A 25,028-nucleotide genomic window follows, 5' to 3' on the forward strand; every position below is an offset into this window, starting at 1 on the left:
TACTTCAAAACTCGGTAAGTATATGTTTAAGTACCTAACATGTCATAACTTTTATATTCTTCTCTTATATTCAAATGATTTTATTGTGTGACACTTGTTTTTTTTGTATTTTTCATTTCATTGATATACGAGGAGAGTGAAAAATTTTATTGGAATGAGAAATATTTTTTTATATTATTTCGGTGACATTATATAAATTGTTTATATTTAATTTATATTTAAGAAAAATTTTTAATGTTGCAAGAAGCAAATCTTGAAGACAGATACAAACATGAATCTTTCTATATTCATATAAATTTAATTGGCGAAATTGTCATTGTAGACGATGAAAAATAATGGTCCAAGATGAGCTTCCTGTGGTACCCCAGAAAAGCAACAAATCGTTGATACTGGCATTCGTCAAATAACCCAAAGCCTTGTCTGTCGTACAAATAGGACCTGCACCAATTCAAAAAGCAGTCAGCCATATCGAGTGACCAGACTCGTTCTATAAGAAACAAATGATTAACTTTGTCAAAAGCCGAGGATTTAATATAAACGGCAACTATACCCAGTACAATTTAGCTTGATCTTTTTGACAGATGTAAATTTTTCTGATCGACATAACTTTGCAATGAGGAACATATTATTTTAGTAATTTAATAATTTTAAAAATTGTAAAAATATTTTAAAAAATACCTACATATAATTCAAAAGTCCCTAAAGATTCAATCGTTATTCGAAAATTTTAAGACTTTTTATTGCTCCTAAGTAAAATTTAAATAGAGACACTGAAATAATAGACGCATGTACAATGTTAAATCGGTCGGACACTAGGGACACGAACAACTGATATAAATATCGATTACAAAAAATAATTATTAAAGATCATTGTTAAGTTATTGTTACGAACGGCGGTCCTTTTGGTTGGGTCTCTTTGGCTATTAGTTGGAGTCTCTTTAACTAGCATAACACTTTATAGAAAAATAAGTTAAAAAAAATTTGAATTACGCATTCCATTGTTCCATCGACTGTTATATATATTATATTTTCTGTTTCCATCACTAGCCCGTCTGTAAAAAAGATCAAGCTAACTTGAACAGGGTATATCAATGTTTTTCACAATTGCCGGAGCAGATCATAATTGACACGTCATAATTATGATAGAATAAAAATGGAATTTAATCGGAACCTGGACTTTAAGAAGACTTGTTTTTTTTTTATGTGATGTCACATTGATATATATTTCGCAAAAAAAATATTGGCATTGACAATATTTTCACCGCAATAATTGCAACGGATTCTTAGTTATACTGAATAGGTATATTTAGTATAACTTTAACGGAAAAATTTAAATATTTTAAGGTGGCAACTTCGTTTTTTGTCATTACATAAATATATAATAATATATATTGAGTATTATTTACGTTACCTATACCTAGACTCCTTAGTTAAATATTGCTTAAATAATTATTATAATATAAATAGCAGACTGTTTTAATATACGTTATGCACACAGATTTGTCTCCGCATTTACATACAGATGAATGCAATGTTTTAATAAAGTTACTACAGGATTGTCACGTAGAGGTAACCAACAAATTTTTACTACAGCATTAAGTATTAATAATTCTAATTATAATATTGGGAACATACATTATGTTTTTAAAGTAATATTTAATTTTTATTATTAAATGAATATAATATCATAGAAGTCTGTGATATATTTTTAAATAATACACCTAACTTTATGTAATCTTGTAAGGATCAGCAGATAAGATTTTTAGTATGTAATAATAACGAAAACTTTTTTTTTTCAGCATTCCTTTAGAAAGTTTTTTGGTTATTGTAATGACTATGACCGGGAAATGAGAAAATGCTTAAAAGCTGAACGATTACGACGTCAAAAAGTAAATAATGAAGAAGCAATAAAGAAACACGCAGCCATTCGCGCAAGAATTGTAGCTCAACAGCAGCAATAATTTCAAATATTTACATCTTTTTACATTATGGAATACAATATATTAGACTCTATAGACCTGAATGACAAATCTATATATAAATCTTTCACAGACAGATATTTTAGTAAGAGATACATTTTAAATGTAGATGGTATTGAAAACAATGATATTATGTTAATGTTCCATTCAAACAGAATTACTTTACTATGCCTTGCACCAAGTCATTTCTTTTTTAAAAATCCTGATAAGTACAGCCTCAACTTTACAATAGGAAAAGTAGATAGATTGAGTAACTTAGTCAAGGGCAAAGGTAAAAAGGGAGGCCAGATGTTAACACCAAAATCAACTATATGTAAAGTAGAATGGAGCGATGGAACAAGTTTTGATATACCGTGTGGCATGAAAGGCACTCTTATAGAAATCAATGAGAATTTAGTGAATAATCCTGAAATTCTGAGAGAACAACCCGATGCTGATGGGTTCATTGCTATTATGTTGTCAAGTATAGCCAATTCCGAAGCAACAAAAAATGAATTACTGAATCATGAAGAGTATTTGAAGCGTGTTAATTGTAGTATTTAAAATTATAAAATAAAAGCTTTAGTTTTATGGTTCAGCAGTTTTTTTAATATAAATATAAAATCCTGAAAAACACAAATCATCAATCATCATCACAGCCTTTTTAATAAATGCAGACAAACATTATTTATGTTTCCTCATAAATATTAAACAATAAAATGTAATAAGTTAAAAGCTTTTCTCTTGGAGCTCTCGTTCAGAGTTCTTATATTTACATTATTTGCAACCAATAACAATGTACCCTAAGTAGTAATACCAATAGCCTTGTCTGTATTATTACATTAAATAATATATATATATATAAATATATATGTAATATACCAGAAAAACAGTACGAAAGTATTCCATATGAAAGAAAATGGCATAATAATAAATTATATTTTGTAACAAAATTTCTTAAACAAGATGTGAAAACAAAAATGTAATATGATAATGTAGATTAAAGAATAAACTAGAAACAAACAATCTTATTTTATTAAGCTGATTTAAAATTTTGTCACATTGCTCTTGTTGTCTCTATTTGTCGTTATTATTGTTATCAAAAAGTTTTACACTATTACTTGACCCTTGACCAATCATTACTTAAACTTGATAACTAATCGCGCACTCAGTTGTATCCAAATATCTCGAGCACTTGTAATGTAAAATGACTTCCAAGAGCATTAATATTTTAGTAAAAGAGTATCTACATCGAGGTCCCCTCAATGTTACTAAAGTACAACTTCGTAATTTTAGTGACAAAGGTATCAAGCAAACAAGCCTGTACAATTTGCATAAAAAATATAATGGAAAATTGGTCGATTTCGCCGGGTTTTACTTACCTGTGCAATATGCAGACATGAGTGTATCGGCGTCTCATCTCTTTACGAGGAAAAGTGCTTCAATTTTTGATGTTTCGCACATGCTTCAGACAAACGTTCGAGGTAAGGACTGTATTTCATGGTTTGAGTCGATATGTCCCGTGGACTTAAAAGGAATGGCACCTGGAACTAGCTCTTTGACCGTGTTTTTAAATGAAAAAGGAGGAATAATTGATGATCTTATAGTCACAAAAGTAATGGATAACCAGCTTTATATCGTCTCCAATGCAGGACGGTTGGAAGTCGACAAACAGCACATGTTACAAACGTCGGAAATATACCGCAAAAAAGGTAAAGATGTCACTATCAATTTTTGGGATGTTACTGAAAGAGCTCTAATTGCAGTGCAGGGACCGATGGCGGCGTGTAATTTACAACCCCTGACGGACATTCCTTTAGCAGATTTAATGTTTATGAATTCAAGAATTGGTAAAGTAGCTGGTGTTGAAAGTCGTGTGACTCGTTGTGGCTACACAGGTGAGGATGGGTTCGAGATATCTATACCCGCAGATAAGGCGGAGAATGTAGTAGAGGCGTTATTACAATCTCCGGAGGTAAAGCTAGCTGGTCTCGGAGCAAGGGACTCGCTCCGATTAGAAGCAGGATTATGCTTATATGGAAATGATATCGATGAGTCTATTACCCCGGTAGAAGCCAGTTTGACGTGGTTGATTGCAAAAACACGTAGAAATGAGAATAATTTCCCGGGCGCGGATATTATTTTGAGGCAAATAAAGGAGGGAGTTAGTAAAAGAAGAATAGGGGTAAGAATAGAGAGTGGAGCGCCAGCGCGGAAAGATGCCGTACTTAAGAGTGTACAAGGAGTTGACATAGGTAAGATTACAAGCGGCTGTCCAAGTCCGTCGCTAGGAGGAAATGTTGCTATGGGCTATGTTACAGAGGAATTTAAGAAAATTGGCACCGAATTACTCATTAACATACGTGGAAAGGATGTAAAGAGTAAAGTTACAAAAATGCCGTTTGTGCCAGCCAAATATTATGTAAAAAAATAAAACATCAAAAAGTTAAATTAAATAATAGTTTTATTTGCAATCATAAACACAATAAACTAAGTAGAATTTGTAATTAGTGTCGTTGACAATACAACTAGTTGAACTTTAAACTATAAAAAAGCGAGCTTATATACACACAACTGAAGTACTACTAATCAACATATTTCTCGTAAACTAACAATTGAGCAATAATAAATAAATTCGACATTATTGGGAACACTTATTAAATACGAATTTATATATGGACATGTAACAGTTTTTGTGGAATTATTTGGAATGTTGAGATTATGTTTGAACTATTTTTAATACTGTTTTATATTTACAAACTCTATCACAGGAATAATTGATTCTCAATAGTGAATATTTTATCAAAAATATAATAATTTGTCATTTAATTCCAATTTTTAGTTAACCTTCAATATCAATAATTTGTACATGTAAATATGTTAAAAATTGTCACATTGCTTAATATTAAATAATTAAAATTATTGTACCATTTTTTATTAAAATATATCATTATACTAATAACATAAGAAGGCACCAAAATTATTCAAATTACTACAAGATTTATCGTTTTCATAACATCATCATTAAATTTTATAAAGGTTTTAATTAAAGTCTAAAATACCATATTAATTTGTATGTAAAATGGCAATAATACCTTTGCTAAAAATCTTTATGAAGTACATGTTTCGATATGTAATGATTTATTGTATTATATTAACACTAGGTAAATGCAATTAAATGAAAATTCATTTCTAAAGTTTATAAATAAGTACTTTGTGGCCATTACAGTTGTATTAATCTTGTATTTATCATAGATACACGACGGATAATGTTGTGTTGAATGAGCATTTGAACTTGGACGGATCTCAAAATTTTATGACTTCTATTTTATTTTATTGGTAGTCCAAAGTAAATGCAAAAACTAGTTGAATTCAAATGATAATTAATAATACCTTCTTTGAATTAAATTGTTAAGTGTCAACTAAAATTACTAAGAATAATATATTTTAGGTATTTTTAGCTAATAAATTTCCAACAAATCTTGATAACTTTAAAATATATGTTTCAAGAAACTTGTATTGGTATAATACTATTTACATTTTAATTTTTGAATGAACATAACTAAGGCAAATTAATAAATTACAATAATCGTTGTTGAATGTGGTTACACAAGTTATTCCATTTGAGGCTATTCTATAACCTTTTCAGAAGCAGTTTTAATTTACAATCATTCGAATACTAGTTAATTCAAAATGAATAATACTTTATAGATTATCTATTAAATATTACAATAAATACTTTTAGTAGATGTCAGTGAAGATCAGGCGAATCTTTGAAGTTAGATTGTGCGAGGCGCGCAAAGTCTTCTGTCAATTCGTTTAATTTTTCTGTATACTGGAAATGGGTTGTGATTATTTTAAATAATAATGTATTAGTAAGTTATCGTAAGCTAAAAATGTGGCTACGTTAATATAAACTTAAGATAAAGTATTGATTGCTGATACCTTGTATATTCCAATGGAGGGAGAAGTAGAGATAAATACTGTGGGTTAACACATTCCAAACGATTACTATGTGAGTATACTTATGTTTGCTTCCGAAGTTCCAATAATAACTTCGCTATTCAAACGCAATTTTTTTCATGAATCAATAATTAATATTATTGTTGTGTTCCGGTCACAAGGGACATAACAACTTAGTTCTCATAGTTGGTGACAACATAAGGAACAGTTAATATTTTTTACATTCCCAATGTCTATGGGAGGTGGTGAATGCTTACCATCAAGTGGCCTATGTACCAGTCTGCCTACATTTATTTTATAATTAAAAAAAAGTTACGTCACACGACTGTTTTAAAATTGGAAAAGTTAGGGATTTTGGTTTTTCAGATTTAAACAAAATGATTATGTACTTACATCAACCTGCACTTGCTGTTGTGACTGGGGTCTCTTTTCCTTGTGTTTTTTCTCCTCCAACACTCTACAGTTAACATAATAGTTTATCTGGTTTTGCAGTTTTACAAAAATCTTGCGGTATTCGTCTTGTATTCTGTTCATTTCGTTGTTTATGTGGGTGTCTTTTTTTGCCATGTAGTCCTAAAATGTAATTAATATTATGTTAAAAAAAACATATGTAAACATTTCATCATAATACTATTCAAGTAATTTACAGCAAATTTACGTTGCTTATAAAAAAACCCACAAGTGTAAAATAATGCCTCGAGAAACAAGATAAAAACACTCATTTTTGTACACAAAATGACGTAAGCCTTTTCATATAAAAGGTCACAATGGTGTTCAAAATGAACAGAAGTTTTGAGTGAAAGAGAGTCCATGAAGTTGTCTGAACTGCAGACCAGAATGGGCTAGGAGACATCATCAATGAAAATGTATGCCAAAATCAAAATTGAATTAAGCATAGGCAAATACTTACTTTATACGTTAAAACAGTCCTCTTTGCGTTTTTGTACTTTTCCTGTAGAATTTGATAATCTGATTGTACTTTTGCATACTTTTCTTCGAGCTGCGACATATTCGCTTGTAATTCTAGCAACTTTGTTCTCATTGTATGAAATTCTTTAGCATTTGAATTGCTTTTCTGTTTCCAATCTTCTTTCTCTTTCTTTATTATATCTTCCAATGAGCCCAAGCGAGACAATCTGTCTTTATATTTTTCAGCTTTGTGCCGCCATTCGCCAATATCGTCTTTAGCCTTTTGACATTCATTTTGTAGTTCGTTATGCTCCTTTATCAGTATAGATATTTCATTTTCTTTCGATTCTAGTATCTGAGTTACTTTCGCCCGCTCAGATAAAATAAACTGCTTTAAAGTGTCTACTTCCGTCGCTTTCCGCTCTAATAAATCTTTTAATTTTGTCACTGCTGTCATTTGTTCAGTCTCCATTTCTTTCAATCGTCTCGCACAGTTCATTTCTATCGTTTTAATTTCCAATGTGAATTTCTCGGCTATCTGGTCGCGTATAGCTTTTTCTTTCATCATTAGTTCAGCCTGAAACATTGTAATGAATGATAAATTTGAAACACAAAATAACAATATTAGAACTAAAGTATTTATGTGATGATACATTCATTTGAAACTATTTTTATAGTAGCAGATATAATATGTATGCACTACTGCCTTTTTTACACTATTAGCTATTTTGTGATATATATGTATTTATATTGTCAAATTGCTAGAAATAGATTTAGACCTATTTCTAGCAATTTAACAACATCCTTAGGGATAACATTTTGTAACATGATAATTAATAATTATGTTTCGTAAATAAATCATTTACTGATTCGTTCAGCGTATAAAAGTGTGTTAAACACATACTTTTATTAAATTTGGCATGAATAATGTCCGACCCAAGGTACATTTTTGACGGAAGCCGAAGCTTATCAATCGGCTATCATCATAACCTCCGGCCGATCCGAAGGTTCAGGTTGGTCACTACATCAATTTCATTTCAAAAAGTATTTAATTTCGCTCATTACCTGATGGTCATGGTCGTCGTGATGGTCATCGTCACGATCGTGGTCGTTGTCATCATCATCGTCGTGTCGTGTAGCTCGCGCGGGTGACGTCACGGGGCTCGCTTCATCATTATCCGTGTTGGTAGCGACGGAACGCAGGTCACTAAGTTTTTTGTATCGCTCAACTATGTACTTCTGGAAGAACTGCGCCTTGCCTTTTAGCTCTTTCATCAGTGTTTCGTTACTCTCCTGCGCCGCTATTAAATATATTAATTTTGTATTCATTATTTGTTATATTTTTTTAGGTGGGCGTCCCTGGTCTGTCTGGCCAGTTTGGTCATCACTATAGTCAAATAGTAATACATTTTTATATTGCTACATTCTGGCTCAAAGTTTAAGGACTAGTTAATATATGGTACCGTGTGCATAATCATGCGCTTTTATAGATGTATTCATATTTGGGACAAAATGATCGATATTTAATCTTCAGTTAAACAGTGATTCATTCTATAGCAACATGTGCATGTAAAATTAATCACTTTATAAATTTCTGTGCTGAGTGCCAAGAGTGCCCATAAAAGGTTACAATATTAATATACGAGCGTGGATGGCCATGTACCAACAGGTGAAAAACAGTGTTAAAAACAACAAAAAAAATGTTTTAAATGAAAATTTAAACAGTCTTAAATTACCTAATTTTAAATTACGCTTGCTCAGTTGGTCTTCCAAGTTCCTGATATGTTTCAATTGTTTTTCACATTGCGCACACGCTGCCATTTCTTTTCGCATGGCAGTTTTTTCATCTGAAATTTTATTTAGTTTTAACAAGATAATAGAAAGAGCTTAATAATAAAATAAGTATTTACATATATTAGATACCTTCAATAAACTTGTCAAGTTTATCGGTAAATTCTTTCTGTTTGTCCGTAAACTCTTTTTGTAACTCCGATATTCTTCTATTAGCTCTCTCTAACTCTTCTCTACAGTTTGACAGATCTATTGTCAGTTTTTCAACTTGTCTTTTCTCGTTCTCTATTCGCTCGACATATTCTCTCTCCTGCGATTTGTATTGTTCTATTTCTCTTTGTGTTTTTGTATGTACGTTTTTCAGTTCTCTCGTAACTGCATCTCGTGCACTGCACACCTTATTAATGTCAAAAATCAAAATAAAAATATACACAAAAAATCAAATCATAATTTGTTAAAATTAATTGGAAATAGAGTTACTGTTTTAATAATTTACAATCTATTTTACAAATTTGCTGTATACTCAACAAAATTGTGCTTAAACTTTAACACGTAATTTTAAATTAATATAAATACTGTATAGATACAATATATTTCAACGAACCTGTAGATATAACGTCTTCAATTCACCATTTTCCTTAAGTGTGTCTTTTAGCTGTCCGTTATATCTCTCCAGCTCGCGCAGGAGATCGGCGTTCGCTTCCTGGACAAGTGAAGCTCGACTTCCCTTTTCGTTTTTCAGTTTTTCGTAATCCATTTCGAGCTCAGTGTACTTTAGTTCCAGCTTAGTCAATAAATAAACAATTTTGTTAGTCCTCTCTTTAAAAAATCTATATTTAAAGGTGAATAAATTATATGATCGAAATTGCTAATCTCAAGAACTCAGCAAGATTTAGAATATTTTTTTTCATTATGGCTCGTTTATTGAGAAAGGTTACATAACTTACTTCAGGCTAACACCTTTATAAAAAAACATCAAAATATGTCCAGCTATTTAGGAGGAGTTACTTATAACATATAGATTTATATATAATCTAATGGTATATATTATATTGTGGTATATGTAAATATTTACCGTTTTAATTTCGGCTCGTAGATCCTCCGCATCTTTCCTCATGTGTTCATTCTGCTGTTTGTATGTTTCAACTAATTCACTGTCCGAGTTAGTTCCCAGTAGTTCTAATTTATTCTGCAGCACAGCCAAACGGGAATTGAGCTGCATCTCTATACCTTTCTGTTCTTCTAATTTTGCTCGCAAATCCGATTCTTGTTTTCTATGTTGTTCGAGCCGTTTTTCACTAAATAGAATTAAAAATATAGTTGATTCTAATGTATATAAATCGTGTATTAGGTATAATATAATATAAATTATGTAAAAAAGTTTCCTTATACAGTAACAATCTTATTTAAAAAAAAATAGTTTGTAAAAGTATAATTATGATTTTATACATAAGAGAGAACCATGATATTTTTTGGTTATTTATTAATAACATTAGAATAACCATCTACCGTTTTGCTAATTCTTCTTGCAAAGTCGACAACTTTTGCGCCTGTTGTTTATAGCGATTCAAGACTTCTTTAAGATTTGCTAATTTCCCAGGAGATGGAGGATCAGCTGTAAAAATAATAACCTATTAGCACAAGCTACCATTTTCAATTAATTTGGCCATGTAATATACTTTAGTTATTAAATTACATCTTAAAAAATTAACAAGTAATGGTGGTGGCTTTTCTAAAAGTGGTTAAGCATGTTTTGAAGACATTTTATAAAGATTTTGAAATCATTCGATCACGCACCAGTAGCCATAGCTTAACGATCGATGCGGCTCAATTGTAAATATTCTAGATATTGTTTTTCGATAAAATTTTCTAATACAAACCAAATAATAATTTTCTAAATCGATTCATAAAAGAAGGTTTTGAGGTAAACAAAGATCGAAAGTCGTAGGACACCCAGTTAGAACAAAATTGCTTTTGCTATTAGAATAAGTATTGAATAAATTGACAATATTTGAGAATAATTAAATGACAAAATTGTTATTAAAAATCCCATATGATTTAAAACAATGACAAAAAAATAGTTTAAATAATATTACATAAAACCATAATGTAAGCAGCGAAAAATAATTTCGTTCCAATAATGCAGCCGAATTGATACGTTATTCTTAGCTTTTAAATAATGTTAATAAATTACCTATGTTGTAATTATTATCAGGCAAAATTTCCGTCAATATTTGGTTAAGCGTCGTTTTCCAGTTCTCGTACTCCCGTTGGCTCGTCAATACTTTATTGCGACACATAACTAATTCCTGAGCGGTCACTTCTAATTTAGACTAAAAAATAAAATGTTAAAATTATTAGTGGACTACGCCTGTCGTACGACGTTCGGCCGCGGCTTTGTTTGCGTTTTAGGGATTGGTTGACAGGTATTATTCACACAATATACTTTATAAATTAAAGCCTATGTCTTATTCTGAAGTATAAGCTATATTATTGTAGTTTCATTAAAATCCATTCACTAGTAAAAACTAGTGAATGATAATGATATGTATGTTTGTTACTCTTTAATATAAAAATATTAAAGAGTATTCAGTTAGTTATATAAGTATAAAAAAAATATGATTAATTGGATTTGTATCAGCAGCTTAATTACTCTGTTTTTTTTTTTGATATAAAATTATACATTATTGTTACCCCAAGTTCTTTAACTTGTTCCCGGGCTGCATTTCTTTCGGAGGTCAATTGTAATACTTTTTCCTTTAACCGGGCAGACTCCCCGCTGACCAGCCGGCTCTGTGCTGCTTCCAGCTCACTCGCTAACCTATTTATGGTTGCACCTTTTTCTATTAATATCTCTTCTTTCTCTCTATCACGTTCCATGCATCGTTTTTCAAGAAGTTTCACTTCATTATCCTGAAAATAAAAACATGTGTTTTGATTTTTAACATGCATGAATTAGTTTTGTCTATTAGGTTCAAATGAGTCATAAACGGCATTCTGCGTTTAAATGCAATACTTTGTTTTAATTTAGTAATTGTGATGAATAGTGTTCAAGATTGTATTGAGAAATAAGTTAAGAATTGCTTGAAGGCCAACATTGTTATTATTTAATAAAATAATATGAGGCTTATTTTGTCATATTTATATTACCTTACCAAACATTATGCTAAAAAATAAAATATGCAAGGATTTAAAAGATATTATAAAAGCAAATTATTTTTAAAATCAACATATTTATGAAGTATTGTTTTTTGAAATAAGGTTAATGATATAATCAATATGAGAAAAATCAATGAAAGTAATTATAAATTAATGAAGAGAAGAAAATGTAAAAACAATATATAAATGGTTGTGTATTAACCTTTTCATCCAGTCGACTTTTAGCTTTCATCAAATCATTATGTAACCTGTCCATTTCTTCACGATGTCTGAAATGAGAGAAGGAGATATTATATTTAAGCTTTAAAATAAACGAATATGTTTTAAGAGTTTAAAATAAAAATGTACCTGTCTTGCTGTTCTCTAAACAAGGCATCAGTGTCGTGTGAGTGAGCCACCTGAAAATTCATTCATAAATGTATTAATATTTAGTGTCAAATTAATCAAAAACGTAAGTAAAATAAACCTCTAGTTTCAGATATTATTAATTTATTTGATTATTTTAGTTTTTGGGATAACATAGATTCACAAAAATCTATTAAAGAATATATACATTTTATTGTTGAATCACAATATAATCAATCTTATTCAAAAATATAAAATTGCACTAAATGAGCATTTAGGTACATACAAAATTTATAAAAGGTAAAAAATATTGTATTTGTTTTGAACAAAAAACCTAACAATATTATACGAATTTCTATGGAGTAGGCGAGAGGAGCGCACCTGCAACGTATGGAGCCGTTGCTGCGCGTCCCGCAGCGCACTGTCGGCGGCGCGCAGCTCCAGGCGCAGCTGCTCCTTGTCGTGCTCACCCTGCTGCATCTGCTCTCTCAGCGCGATCATTTGTTGCTCCAGCTCCATCGACTTGTGCTTACTAGATGCTGTGAACCATAGGCCATAGTACCATACAATATCATTCTTCTTCTTTCGAATATCAAATCAATGATGACAGAAAAAGCTTAATCAACTTTAAATAAATAACCACTTAACAATGTCAATAGGTAGGGTCGTATAGTATTAAATACTGCAGCACAGATTGATAACATGTGTGCAAATGCTATCTGTTCAGAAGTGTGATATATCTTAATGTAGTTTTAATACTATATAATATATTTAAACTAATTTTATATAATATACTATGTATTCAATATTTGTATAACACATAATGTAATTAGTTTTGTCTGTAAGCTTGGTAATCAAAATAAATATATATCTCATTTATAATCATTTTTGTTTTGCTCACCAAGCAAATGATGTGCTTCCTGCAATGAAGACTGTGCCTTATCTTTGTCATGGACGGCAGCCAACAATTTTGCTCTCAGAGAGTCTGTTTCATTATCTAGTACCTCTATTTGTGTAGCATATTGCTCACATTCTTTAACACGCATCTGTAAGAATATTACTATTAAGAATATATTATATATAATCTTTAGAAATAGAAAATCATATAATTAAATTTGTTTTCTCAATAATATTATTTTTAATTTTTATTTACATGCAGTTACAAATAAAAATTCAACTAAAAAAATATTAAACTCAAAATATTTTTAATTGTTTATAATATGATAAAAGATAGAATTACCTCATATAAAAATTTTAATTGTTCATTACTCATAAATTCTTGTCGGGCATCATAGCTGTTGATACCATTTAGGTGACCTATAAATTACATTTAAAATAGATATTAAATATTTGTTTGTGTTTATAACTTATCTTTTGATAAGCAGCTTTACCGATTTAATGAAAATTTACCCAAAGTTAGGTTGGGGAGGAATTTGTATATTAATAAAATAAAACGCATTGTATTGGCAAAAAAGGAAATAAATTATTTTGAATCTTTTAAAAACAACAGTTGATAAATATTCAAATCATACCTCTAACATCTTGATTAAAATAATGATTTTGGCCATCACCAGCTCCATATGGGCTGTAAGCACATTTCATAACATCTTCATGACCTCTTAGGTGCTGTAAATTATTTTTTGGAGTCTCGTGGAAATGTTTTGGAGAATCTGAGCCATGCTGAGTTTCTTTTAAATGATTCAGTGACTCGACATATGTAGGCGGCAATCCCGTCCTGGCAGGGTGATGGACTGGTACATGAAGATTTAAATAATTATTGTATACTAATATCATAGATTATTGACTTATGATATTCAGAACTTAAATAAAATAGGTACTAATACTAAAATTTTATTTGGTAAGCAAAAAGATTTCATATTGGAATAAATCGGAAACGCAAAATTTGAACATACCATCACTCACTTTATTATTGTTATAGTTAGTGTATATAATAAAATAACAAAATCATACCACCATTTGCACGAGTTGCGTCCAATGTGTAATTGCCACTACTGTTAACAGAACTATTGTCATCGTCAACTTGAAGATCGTCAAAAGCATTGTCTAAATTCTGTTGAAGCTAAAATAGTAAACAAACTTTGTAAACAAACAAGTTAAAGAAACAATGTATGCAGTTGTGTTCGGAGTTACCTCTTCATTGCGACGTTTTTGGTCTTCTAGTTCTTCTTGTTCCTCGAGTCTATCTTGCGCGCTATTATTAATATGAATACTCGCGGCCCCTTGAAACAAACTCATACCTGGCCCTTCCATAATTGTAAAGACACAAAGAGACCTCAACCAACTTTATTAAATAATGTATGCCATTTTTCAACTTTTTAAGTTGATTTACATCACATCGAGTTAGTTTTTATTATAAAATCTCAATTTGTTATGTTTGGTTTGTTTGGTTTTAATAACTTTTCTCACTTTTAGAAAGTGACGTTTAACTGTCTTTCGAATTTTTCCTAACGAAAACCATTAAGTTGCCAGCTGCAAGTTGAAATTACGTCAAGTTATGTGCACAGAGTAACATAGTCACTAACATAAGACAATATTTTTTTAAATAATTATTATATATTTTTTTAAATAATTCGAGCCACCGAAGGTTTACATAATATTTTTTTATAATAAATACCGAATAAAATACCAGGATACCGTATAGTGTAGTTACGTTCGAAATAATACATGATCATCAAACACCCCTTAAATATTAAAAAATATATTAGTGATATGCAAATGCCAACATTTTGATTTATAATAAACGTTCAAAACTTGGTGACTCTTATAATTATAAACAATAATCTCTCAGCTTACCAAAAATAATTTATTTTTATTTTATAAAATTTGTAAATATGTATGTAATTTTTTATATAATATGTAACTTTGTTTTGAGCGCGTCTTGGAGATAAGATAACAGACTGAAACGAGATGACTTGCTTCTACTTGCTGTATAAAATAGTGTATATACATTCAAGACTTATTTATTAGGCAGACGTAATTTGACTAATTACTACCAAGTCTTAAAACGTAGTACTGTAGTCGTTACATAAACAAGTGCTTATTTTTTTTTGAAAATGCTTTTCAAGCCAGTTACCCACGTTTTATTTGACATGGATGGATTATTACTGAGTCAGTATAAATTATCTATCTTGCAAGAAATGGATTTGTAATGTATTTTTAACAAATCTCCTCTTTTATATTTGGATTTCTTAATTTTTTAAATACAATAAATAATATTCTTTGGTCTAAGATTTTCAGTCATAATAGCAAGATATAACGTAGTAATTATAATAATATACTCTTTGCATGATACTAGGAAACTGGTGCATGTTTATAATTCGCATAAATGCCTAATTTTGTATAGAAATTCAGCTATTATGTGCATTACTACACTTTAATTACAGTTCATATATAAATCCATTAAATTATATACCAGCATTTGAAGGTCTATAATTTACACAAATTGTGATCTAGTTAATATTCAATTAGTAGTATACCTATTTTAAGATTATGTAGCTGTAATAGTTTTGTTTCAATATTAAAATGTTTTATAATTAAGATGTCTAATTGGTACCAAACGTAATGAAGTATAATAATATAGTTAATTGTTTGATTTTCATAATGCGTTTTAGATACGGAGGAATATTACATGATGGGATTTCAACAAGTGGCTTCTAGATATGGCAAAGAATTTACATTTGACTTGAAATGTAAAATAATGGGTAAACAGAGTCAGGAACTAGCGAGTTCTATTATTAATGAGCTTAACTTGCCGTTGACCGAAGAAGAATTTCTTTTTGAAACGAGAAAGATTTTCGATAAATTATTTTTACAATCAAAAGTAATGCCGGGTAATATACCATATGATAAATTTTATTTGTTTTGATGATTTACCGAAGTAAAATACTTTATCATCTTTATATGCTACCAGTCACTAGCAGTTTTAATTAGTATTTTATTACAGGCGTCGAGAAACTTCTGCTTCATTTACATAAACACAAGGTTCCAATGGGTCTTGCTACTAGTAGTAGTAAAGAAACATATGACTTGAAAGTCACTCATCATCATGATCTTTTTCAATTGTTCCCATATAAAACTTGGGGATCGTCAGACCCCAATGTGAAAAGAGGAAAACCATATCCTGATATATTTCTCATAGCTGCTGCCAAGTTTCCGGATGCACCGAGTCCAGAAAAGGTTATTTTTTTCCCTTTGAATGTATTATGTGAACTATGTCGTAAAAATTACTTGCTTGTTTTTTTAGTGCTTGGTATTCGAAGATTCCTTAAATGGTGTAAAAGCTGCTGTTGCCGCTGGTATGCAAGTAGTGATGATACCAGACCCTCGTTTCGATCGCAGTCAAGCCCCCGAAGCTACACTTATACTAAGCTCAATGGAAGACTTCCGGCCGGAAGTTTTTAGTTTGCCGCCATTTGATAACTAGAATTTTGTAATGTTATGGATATAATAATTATCATATTTTTTTAAATAAAATTTGTTTTCATCATGAGATAATTTAATAGCGAGAAAGTAATCTGGGATTATAAGCATTTTGTAACAAATAAATTACATAATTTATTTTTTTTAGGTAATAATTTGAGACTTTAAATTATTTATATATCTAGATAGTGTCGCACTACAATAGAACTAAAACAAAATAATAATACATGTTCAAATATAAATGTTGAAAATAAAGCAATGGATGGAGATTTTAAGAATACAGCTCGCATTCTTTTTTCTAGCGATACCTATCCTTGCAAGAAAAGCATCCTTTGCCAAATCCAACATCTGTACTTCCAGTTACGTCTATTGAGACAATTTTTACAGGTTAGAGACGAGGACACCTATGCCGCCATTATGTTATTCTCTAATGGGTCTGCTAGTGGCATTTAAGGTGTCACTCCACAACATCTTAAAAATCTCTCATCTCAACCGGTGACGCTGGCAGAGCCCTATTGAGTGATATAACTAATCTTTGCAATTTTATGCTATCTGGTAAGGCGACTACATCCGTTTTACTACATCTTTATGGTGCAAGACGTTGTGCCTTTAATAAAAAAGACGGAAGTATCCGTACAATAGCAATCGCAATCAAAATCGCAAAAGTTTCGCATCTAAATTAGCATGTAAGCACATAGTTTCCACCCTAAAAACCAAATTTCAACCAATTCAACTCGGTTTTGGAAGCAGAGGTGGTTGTGTAGCAGCAGTACACTCTACTCGTACCTTTCTAAAGGAAACAAGGCCGCGGTGCATCTGAAAGTTGATGTAAAGAATGCTTTTAACTTCTTAGATAAAAGCATTCTTGACAACCTTGCTCAATGAAGTCTTCTCTGATCTGTCTGAAATTTACTTAATTAATAATGTTATAGTTCACCTTCGAAATTATTTTTTGGTGAAGATACAATTAATTCTAATGTAGGCATTCCAGGCGAAATTCACTAGTTCCTGCTCTTTTTAACTTAGGTATCCATAACTGCATTTTATATTTAAAATCTAAATTAAATGTTGGGTACCTAAATTATAAAACTATAGGAGGTAAAGTAGATGACGTTATTGAAGATTTAATTAAAATTAAAGAACAATTTGATAAAATTTGGATAAGATACACTTTGCTTCCTTGGTGTTTGATGAAGGCATAGAGCCTATACTTAGTGAAAAAATTAAAATATTTTCGGACAATATCGACAGCTTAGACATTTTAAATTCTCATATAGCTTATACCATTTTAAAGCACTGCCTTTTTGTACATTTTACGCGCGAGCCCAATCTGGAAATATTACAGCCTTTTTTTTATGGCATTGGTTGGTGGACGAGCATATGGGCCACCTGATGGTAAGTGGTCACCACCGCCCATAGACATAGGCGCTGTAAGAAATATTAACCATTCCTTACATCACCTATGCGCCACCAACCTTGGGAACTAAGACGTTATGTCCCTTGTGCCTGTGATTACACTGGCTCACTCGCCCTTCTAGCCGGAACACAACAATACAGAGTACTGTTATTTGGCGGTAGAATATCTGATAAGTGGGTGGTACCTACCCAGACGAGCTTGCACAAAGCCACCACCACCAAGTAACCTTACCAATCAAATCGATTTCATCTTTAGAAAAAATCCTAAATTTATCTCTTGATGAGCATTACCAATCCATTTGGGGGCATCGGCGTGAGGAAAATTTCAAGTGTTGCCGTTCCGGCCTTTCTTTCCTTTGTACATTGCATTTTAGGCCTTTGTTCAGAAATTTTAAAATCAAAATTCAATGCTACTGAGCCGATTGGAAGGTAAAGTGCCCTAATGATAATATCCCTATGGAAGTTACAAAACAAAAACTTTGGGTTTTGCCATTGGTCTACGTTACACTACACAATTTGCCAGGCTTAACTAAAGATTCTAGTCACTGGTTAAATTCATTACCATCTAAAAATCTTGGGACACTTTTAGATAGTGAATGTTTCCACATTTCAATTGATTGATTGACTGGGAACACCGCTGTGCTTTGAGCACAATGCCCGTGTGGAAAGGAGTTCAGGTAGGCTTTTTCGCTACGATTCTCTTAATGACACAATGAAAAGAGCTCTTGCCACCATTCAAATGTCAAATTACTTTTTTGTCCCATTTGCTGTTGGAAAACTTGGACCTTGGAAAAATGGTGCAAAAAGCTTCGTTAAAAGTATAACATCTTGCTTTATTGCCTCCACTGGTGAGAGGAGGGCTGGTTCGTTATTTGCCCAGAGGATCGGAATTACGATTCAACGGGGAAATGCTGTTCGCATTATTGTCACCATTCCACGCGGTCAGGATTTGTACAGTAACTATTTTTAATTCATATTTGTATATGTTTAAGAACTTAATGTTAATAATGACTAATAATAATTAAATGTATTATTAAAAAACAAATGGGTCAAATATTTTATCCTGATGTGCTTGACACTCTAAACTAAATTTAATTTAATTAAAATATATCACATCATATTCATTAAAAAGTATAAAATACAAATTGCATTGTTTTTCAGTTGTCCACCAATGATATATACAGTATTTTACCAATGAATTCAACTTTGTGATAAATAATTTTCAAGACATTTCATTGCTATAAAATCCTTATGAGGTTTATAAAGCTGCAATAAAAAAAATCATCATTAGCCAATCGTAATCCAAATACTTGACATAGTCCTCTCCCATTGCACGCTAAAGATCCCAGTTCTGCACCTGCCGTATTCAGTCAGGTCATCGGTTCAACCATCAGCATCAGGGATTGTTATTGTATGTTATTTCGGATCGGGATAAAATATTATTCATATATCCGTATATATATCAATAATATTTTACCGGTTTTAGATACGGTTACGGATACGAAATGATTTCAGATAGCTTCTGTTACAGATATTAAATTATCTAGAAATTGTAAAAGAAAAAATTACAAGATATGATGAAAACTTTATTGTTTAGTATTAGGTATAATCACAAAAAACTAATAGTTTTAAAATACAATAGGCTATTTGACTGGTTTATAAAATCCATTTTATATTATTTAGTAGAGGTTAAGGAAAACAGTATAAGTTGATTTTTTTTAAATTCTAGTACATATTTGCTGAAAAATATCAAATTAAAAATTCCATATTCAAATAGCACGCGAAAACTCTGCTTTGACTATATGTCACTTACCTGTATTGTAATCTGTGGCATATTTAATCCACATACAGTAGGCAAACGAGGTTTACAAGCAAGTGACGTCATTATAAGCCCCACCAATCAGGAGCGTTTTGTGTCACATAACAAACGTAAAAAAAAAAACATTTTAATTTATGCATTTATGAAAAAAAAAAAAATATTATTTCAAACTTTCGTTAATAAATACCCATTTTTAAACTCATAATATATACTGATTATAAAAATTGACACTTTATTTTTCGCATTGTCTAATAGCCTATTAGACAATTCTTTAAGTATAACACTATGCAAACAATTTTTTTTCATCGGTTTTGTTTATGGTTTTGGATATATTTTTATTACGGATATCTGAACGCAGAAAAACTTACCAAAATTTAAGCACATTCGTATGAATAGTTTAGGAACCTATAGTGAACAAATATAAATACATATATATATATAATTTATATAGGCATAATCACAGCAAAAACTAGTAATAATATTAGAATACAATTAATTACGGGCACTTTATACTGCTAATTTGGGAAGCTACGTCCGTAAAACCGGTTCTTTCTTGCGGATAAGGTAATTACTGATATTATCTGCAAAGATAAAATCTGGTGCAAATTTTGTAGCAAACAGACAGAAACAAATTTGTATGTTTTATTATCTAATTCTGATTTATTAAATTTACAAGTTCATTGAAATCAATAAAAAAACAACGTGTGTATGAAATAAATAATGCATCATTCATTAACATTTATTTTAGCGACTAGACATATTTTGAGGTGATAAAAATATTATTAAATATTTTTGCGCATTTGCAATATAACTTTTGAACATGGTGATATTCTGTAGGTATTATGAAAACACACATACCTATTAAATTTACAATATTTTTAAAAATATTGTAAATTTAATATGTATTATTATAAATTTAATATGTGTGTTTTCATAAAATTCTATAGATTATAATAAGTATTAATCATATCATCTGTTATAATACTACTAAAAAATATTAACAAATTTAGATATTAAAAAAAACAGAAATTAAGATCTTGTTATTACTAATTTATTATAGGAAATGGTATATTAATAAAAATATTTTATTTATTTGCATAATACACTAAAATTAAGTTAACCTGGCTGAGATTTTTCGTTTTAAGTACATAATTATTATAAAAGAAAATGTCTATAGTTAAAAGCTTAATTTAATTTAAAAAATAACAAAATATGCAGTGCAGATTGCCTTGCATTTCGATCTTGGATGTACACACTTGTACAATTGTGTGCACATCACTCAAGCTGGACTAGCCCCATAGCCATCCTCTCCTCCTATATCTCCATCTAAGGTGACCATTAATAAGACAAGGCAATTTTTCTGCAAAATAAACGTCTGTTCAAGGACTGTCTATGCTGCAGAAGCTAAAGTTCAATGCAGAACTGAAGGAATAAATCAAGTACTTGTCAACATTATACTAGAAGTCAATGTTCCCTAAATCAGGGATACTTTGCAGGACCAAAGAGTCAGAGTCAGGATAAGGTTGATGATTACTACAGTTAACCAGTCACTAACCATTTAAAGTTTAAGGTCTCTTGGATTCAGACACACCGGATACTATGACTTCAGTCTGAAATTAGGTGTGGTTATTGAATACAGCATCACAACACCAGTCAAAACACAGAATAGGTAAAACAAACTTGTACCAATGAAAAATAACAAAATGTTTTGGTACCATCAATGATATAATTAATTTAGCCTGGCCAACTTAGATTGCACTAATTATATATGTTTCACTATATAGTCAAAATATACAGTCCTGTACAGTTACTACAAGTATATTACATGTATATACATTTCATTGCTATACCACTTGCTTTTTTAAAGCTATTTATTTCTTGTACTATTTACAATTTGTTATAAATGTTATTTAAGCAAACAACAAGAATATACTACTTTCAAAGACTGCATTTTTTTAGTGTACAGTTAAATAACAAAATATAGAAATTGTAGATACAAATAATACTTACAGGTAATTACTACCCTTTGATTATTTTAATCATAGCTTGGAAGACCAAAAAGTTCTGGTTTAAATTCTTCTAAAGAGTTCAGGACTAATGTAGCATTCCTAAGTTGCTCTTTATCAATGCGTGGGTCTGGCACAGCAACAACTTGCATGTTAGCTGCACATGCTGCTTTTACACCATTTACAGCATCTTCAAATACTAGGCACTAAAAATTATAAATGCTATGAAAATTATATTTTTATTTTATATATTTCTATTAATTTCATAAAAACTTACATTCTCAGGTTTTGGTTTGTCTGGAAATCGAGAAGCACAGACAAGAAATATTATCGGATCAGGTTTGCCTTTAGTCACTTCAGGATCTGAGGAACCCATTGTAAGATGATGGAAATACTTTAAAAATGATTTGTGATTCTGCATCTTCATTTCAATACTATTTTCACTTGAACTTGTAGCCAATGCAATTGGGACTCCTTTACTGTGCAAATGGTCAACTAGTTTCTGTGCCCCTTAAGATAAAATTTTGTTTAGTATATATAGAATATTTATTATATTTTTATCATAAATTATTCAATAAATTAGATAGACTAGTTTTATTTTAATTCTAAAGTATTAATTTTCTGGGTAGAATCAAAACGACGGCCAATAGGTACAGGCCTATTTATTTTATATTTTTAAACTGATTGAGAGTACAATTTAATAGAAACTTTAAAATACCTGGCATTAATTGTACATTGACAAATATTTTTTCATACACTTTTTGGCATTCGTCCATAAACTCATCCCTTGTCAGTGGCAGGTTTAAAGTTTCAATAATTTTATCAGCACATTCATAACCTTGAAAACCTAATAAAGTTGACTTAATTTCCCAAGTAAAGGTTTTTCCATACTTAGCGCATACGGTTTCAAAAGCCTCTGTATAAAGTTTTTCTGAATCTGTAAAATAAATAAAAATAGTAAGCAAATAATATAGAAAATAATACTGGTAATATATATTATATTATTTTGCCATACCTATGAGAAGACCATCTAAATCGAAAAGAACGTGAGTAACTTTTTTATATTGCATGATAAATTTATTTCACACAAGTCATTGATACATAAAACTAAATGTTAATTAAATATTTCCCTTGACTTGTATTTTCTACTCTATTTTAAAACTATGTACACAAATAAAGTAATAGACAACACATATTATACCAGTGTTACCAACTCGAACTTTGCTGTGGGGAGTGGAGGCATAATTTCAAAAGTTGATAGTTTTTATCAATCCTACATTTTTTAAGCTTTCAAAAGACTAATAAAGTAAGTATGTGTTATTCCAATATAGTTTTTTTATTTGAAAAGGAGGGAACTAATAAAAAGCTAAGTTACTGATATGTATATATAATACGGTAACATTTAAAATAGGAAATGAAAAATAAAAAAAGTGTCATATCATACCATTATTATTATATATATATTAATTTTTCCTTTTAATAATTATAGTTCAAAAATCAGTTCACTCGAACTGAAGCATTCTTGTGGCATCTTTGGTACAATAATTTATAGGTCAACCTTCCATCAAACGCGCTATAAATCCTGAAGTATTTTCAGCGCACCAAATAGCACTTTATTAAATTGAATTTAAATATAAAACATAATTTTTCTGAGTTGAATTTAATGTACGAAAACTGTCATTCACTGTTTAAATAAAACTGTCTAACGTATATAGTGATTGTATACACTTTGCTGTCTATGATCACAAATAGAATTTATTGTTGCTGACCATAATAAACACTTAAAAAGTAAATAAAATTTTAGTGCGTAGGTTGTACAGTAACGCCCCCTGGTTTATTATCTACAACATTTAATGTAAGAAAGAAAGGGTAAATAGAACATATCATATAAACAAGTTAAGTTGTTATAAATTTTACAAAAATATATTAAAAGTTGGTGTTTTTTTGAAATGACTAAGTATTTGAGATAGAATCACGTAATTAAAGATTTCAACGAAAGACTATAGAAATCAACTCGACTCGATTAGAATCTCTTGTTATTTGAACTTATTTTTTGGTCGTTATTACTCTTATGATTGGAATAGAATCATTAACCTTTATTAATTATATTATATATATTTTTTTTTGTATCAGATTTGATCCCTTAAACAAAATCCAAATATTTAAGTCAGATTGGATGTGAAGTTTTCTCACTTTATGCATGTTAATAAAATATTTATTCTTTATTAAATCTTAATTTATTTCATATGTTTTTTTTATTTTATCAATTATTAGAAGGAATTTGAAATATTTAGTGTTGTGTTCCGATTTAAAGGATCAGTGAGTCAGTTTAACTACAGACACAAGGAACATAATACCTTAGTTCCAAAGGTTGATGACGCATGGACGATGTAAGGATTGGTTGATATTTCTTACAGCCCCAATTTCAATGGGCGGTGGTGACCACTTACAATCAGGTGGCCTGTTTTCCTATTCACCTTCCTAGATCATAAAAAATAAGGACAATATTAATTTAAGTATAAAATGTCGTAGACCATTTTATCTTGAGATCCAGCCCACAAATGTTCGCCTTGAAATTCGTGCATCATTCATGCTTACAATTTATTTTTTCATCGTTACTTAAAGGATTTTCATATTTCGGTTTAAGGGTGCGCAAAGCTTTAAGTTAAGCTAGATTACTTTTTCAATATTTATTTTATTTCAGCAAAAGGGGTGGAAATGTATTAAAGTAACAATTTAATACCTTTTACTACTTTAAAATAATACGGAAACCACATGTTTAACGTTAGACGATGTTGTTTTTTTTTCAGTTTTCCTTCTCTACCGTAACATTCGTGCCTTCAATTGGCATATAAGCATTTCTTAAAATCAACTTTAGTTAAAAAGTCTTAAGAAAGGCACAGTTACGAAATATAAACCATTACACATTAGCTTTATAATCAAGTCAACTAAATAATACTTATCATGATAATGTGCTGATTTCCTTCACAAACTAACTTACTAGGAGTTAGTAAGTCAGTAAGGTAACTCTTCACATTGATTTTAATAACTTTTACACACAAGATTCAATTAAAAAATAATCATACAAAACGCCTTCTTGAAAAATATCTTGGAATACTGTGAGGTTATTGACATGTTTATTAATTTGAATTTCGTTTCATTTTGCGCCCGTTATTAGCAGAAGTTTTTTGCATATTAACAACATGTCAAAAATGTCAAGCC

At 30.3% G+C, this 25,028-nt stretch overlaps 5 protein-coding genes across 7 annotated transcripts; 3 read left to right on the forward strand and 2 right to left on the reverse strand.

Moving 5' to 3' along the window:
• Nucleotides 1-1,840: 1,840 nt before the first annotated feature.
• LOC125071316 (protein Abitram) lies at nt 1,841-2,556 on the forward strand. Its single transcript, XM_047681512.1, has one exon. It carries the CDS (start codon nt 1,989-1,991, stop codon nt 2,520-2,522), a length of 534 nt encoding a protein of 177 aa, XP_047537468.1. The 5' UTR covers nt 1,841-1,988; the 3' UTR covers nt 2,523-2,556.
• A 562-nt stretch (nt 2,557-3,118) lies between these two features.
• LOC125071315 (aminomethyltransferase, mitochondrial) lies at nt 3,119-4,414 on the forward strand. The gene has a single exon (XM_047681511.1). The coding sequence runs from the start codon at nt 3,166-3,168 to the stop codon at nt 4,390-4,392; it is 1,227 nt and encodes a 408-aa protein (XP_047537467.1). The 5' UTR covers nt 3,119-3,165; the 3' UTR covers nt 4,393-4,414.
• A 65-nt stretch (nt 4,415-4,479) lies between these two features.
• On the reverse strand, nt 4,480-14,572 carry LOC125071314 (putative leucine-rich repeat-containing protein DDB_G0290503). Its single transcript, XM_047681510.1, has 19 exons — nt 14,277-14,572; nt 14,097-14,205; nt 13,658-13,876; nt 13,366-13,442; nt 13,027-13,171; nt 12,507-12,664; nt 12,129-12,178; nt 11,983-12,049; nt 11,316-11,534; nt 10,816-10,954; nt 10,131-10,236; nt 9,697-9,919; nt 9,226-9,405; nt 8,754-9,018; nt 8,567-8,677; nt 7,896-8,131; nt 6,832-7,407; nt 6,315-6,494; nt 4,480-5,793 (listed from the first exon to the last, which is right to left on the reverse strand). The coding sequence occupies exons 1-19, from the start codon at nt 14,394-14,396 to the stop codon at nt 5,710-5,712; spliced, it is 3,264 nt and encodes a 1,087-aa protein (XP_047537466.1). The 5' UTR covers nt 14,397-14,572; the 3' UTR covers nt 4,480-5,709.
• Nucleotides 14,573-15,054: 482 nt separating this feature from the next.
• Nucleotides 15,055-16,845, forward strand: LOC125071352 (pseudouridine-5'-phosphatase-like). 2 transcript variants are annotated; one of them, XM_047681560.1, is made up of 4 exons: nt 15,055-15,254; nt 15,758-15,976; nt 16,090-16,322; nt 16,390-16,845. In XM_047681560.1, exons 1-4 carry the CDS (start codon nt 15,200-15,202, stop codon nt 16,567-16,569), a joined length of 687 nt encoding a protein of 228 aa, XP_047537516.1. In that variant the 5' UTR covers nt 15,055-15,199; the 3' UTR covers nt 16,570-16,845. The 2 variants fall into 2 exon arrangements, with proteins under 2 accessions (XP_047537516.1, XP_047537517.1); XM_047681561.1 differs by lacking the exon at nt 15,055-15,254 and adding an exon at nt 15,320-15,570.
• A 3,432-nt stretch (nt 16,846-20,277) lies between these two features.
• On the reverse strand, nt 20,278-22,962 carry LOC125071321 (pseudouridine-5'-phosphatase-like). Of its 2 annotated transcripts, XM_047681519.1 has the most exons (5): nt 22,822-22,962; nt 22,525-22,743; nt 22,084-22,316; nt 21,811-22,012; nt 20,278-20,381 (listed from the first exon to the last, which is right to left on the reverse strand). In XM_047681519.1, exons 1-4 carry the CDS (start codon nt 22,874-22,876, stop codon nt 21,836-21,838), a joined length of 684 nt encoding a protein of 227 aa, XP_047537475.1. In that variant the 5' UTR covers nt 22,877-22,962; the 3' UTR covers nt 20,278-20,381; nt 21,811-21,835. The 2 variants fall into 2 exon arrangements, with proteins under 2 accessions (XP_047537475.1, XP_047537474.1); XM_047681518.1 differs by lacking the exon at nt 20,278-20,381 and having other exon boundaries at nt 21,363-22,012.
• Nucleotides 22,963-25,028: the final 2,066 nt, after the last annotated feature.

This window comes from Vanessa atalanta, chromosome 19, assembly GCF_905147765.1.
Source record: "Vanessa atalanta chromosome 19, ilVanAtal1.2, whole genome shotgun sequence".
Taxonomy (NCBI): domain Eukaryota; kingdom Metazoa; phylum Arthropoda; class Insecta; order Lepidoptera; family Nymphalidae; genus Vanessa; species Vanessa atalanta.

Excerpts from the sequence above, each read along its gene's own strand:
- LOC125071314 (XM_047681510.1), bottom strand. The coding sequence starts at position 14,396 with ATGGAAGGGCCAGGTATGAGTTTGTTTCAAGGGGCCGCGAGTATTCAT. Across the intron at positions 10,237-10,815 it reads TGATAATAATTACAACATAG|CTGATCCTCCATCTCCTGGG; the intron begins GTAATTTATTAA and ends TTATTTTTACAG. Across the intron at positions 8,678-8,753 it reads ACTTGACAAGTTTATTGAAG|ATGAAAAAACTGCCATGCGA; the intron begins GTATCTAATATA and ends ATAAAATTTCAG.
- LOC125071352 (XM_047681560.1), top strand. The coding sequence starts at position 15,200 with ATGCTTTTCAAGCCAGTTACCCACGTTTTATTTGACATGGATGGATTA. Across the intron at positions 15,977-16,089 it reads ACAATCAAAAGTAATGCCGG|GCGTCGAGAAACTTCTGCTT; the intron begins GTAATATACCAT and ends ATTTTATTACAG. Across the intron at positions 16,323-16,389 it reads ATGCACCGAGTCCAGAAAAG|TGCTTGGTATTCGAAGATTC; the intron begins GTTATTTTTTTC and ends TTGTTTTTTTAG.
- LOC125071315 (XM_047681511.1), top strand. The coding sequence starts at position 3,166 with ATGACTTCCAAGAGCATTAATATTTTAGTAAAAGAGTATCTACATCGA.
- LOC125071321 (XM_047681519.1), bottom strand. The coding sequence starts at position 22,876 with ATGCAATATAAAAAAGTTACTCACGTTCTTTTCGATTTAGATGGTCTT. Across the intron at positions 22,744-22,821 it reads TTTAGATGGTCTTCTCATAG|ATTCAGAAAAACTTTATACA; the intron begins GTATGGCAAAAT and ends TTTATTTTACAG. Across the intron at positions 22,317-22,524 it reads CAATGTACAATTAATGCCAG|GGGCACAGAAACTAGTTGAC; the intron begins GTATTTTAAAGT and ends TTTTATCTTAAG.
- LOC125071316 (XM_047681512.1), top strand. The coding sequence starts at position 1,989 with ATGGAATACAATATATTAGACTCTATAGACCTGAATGACAAATCTATA.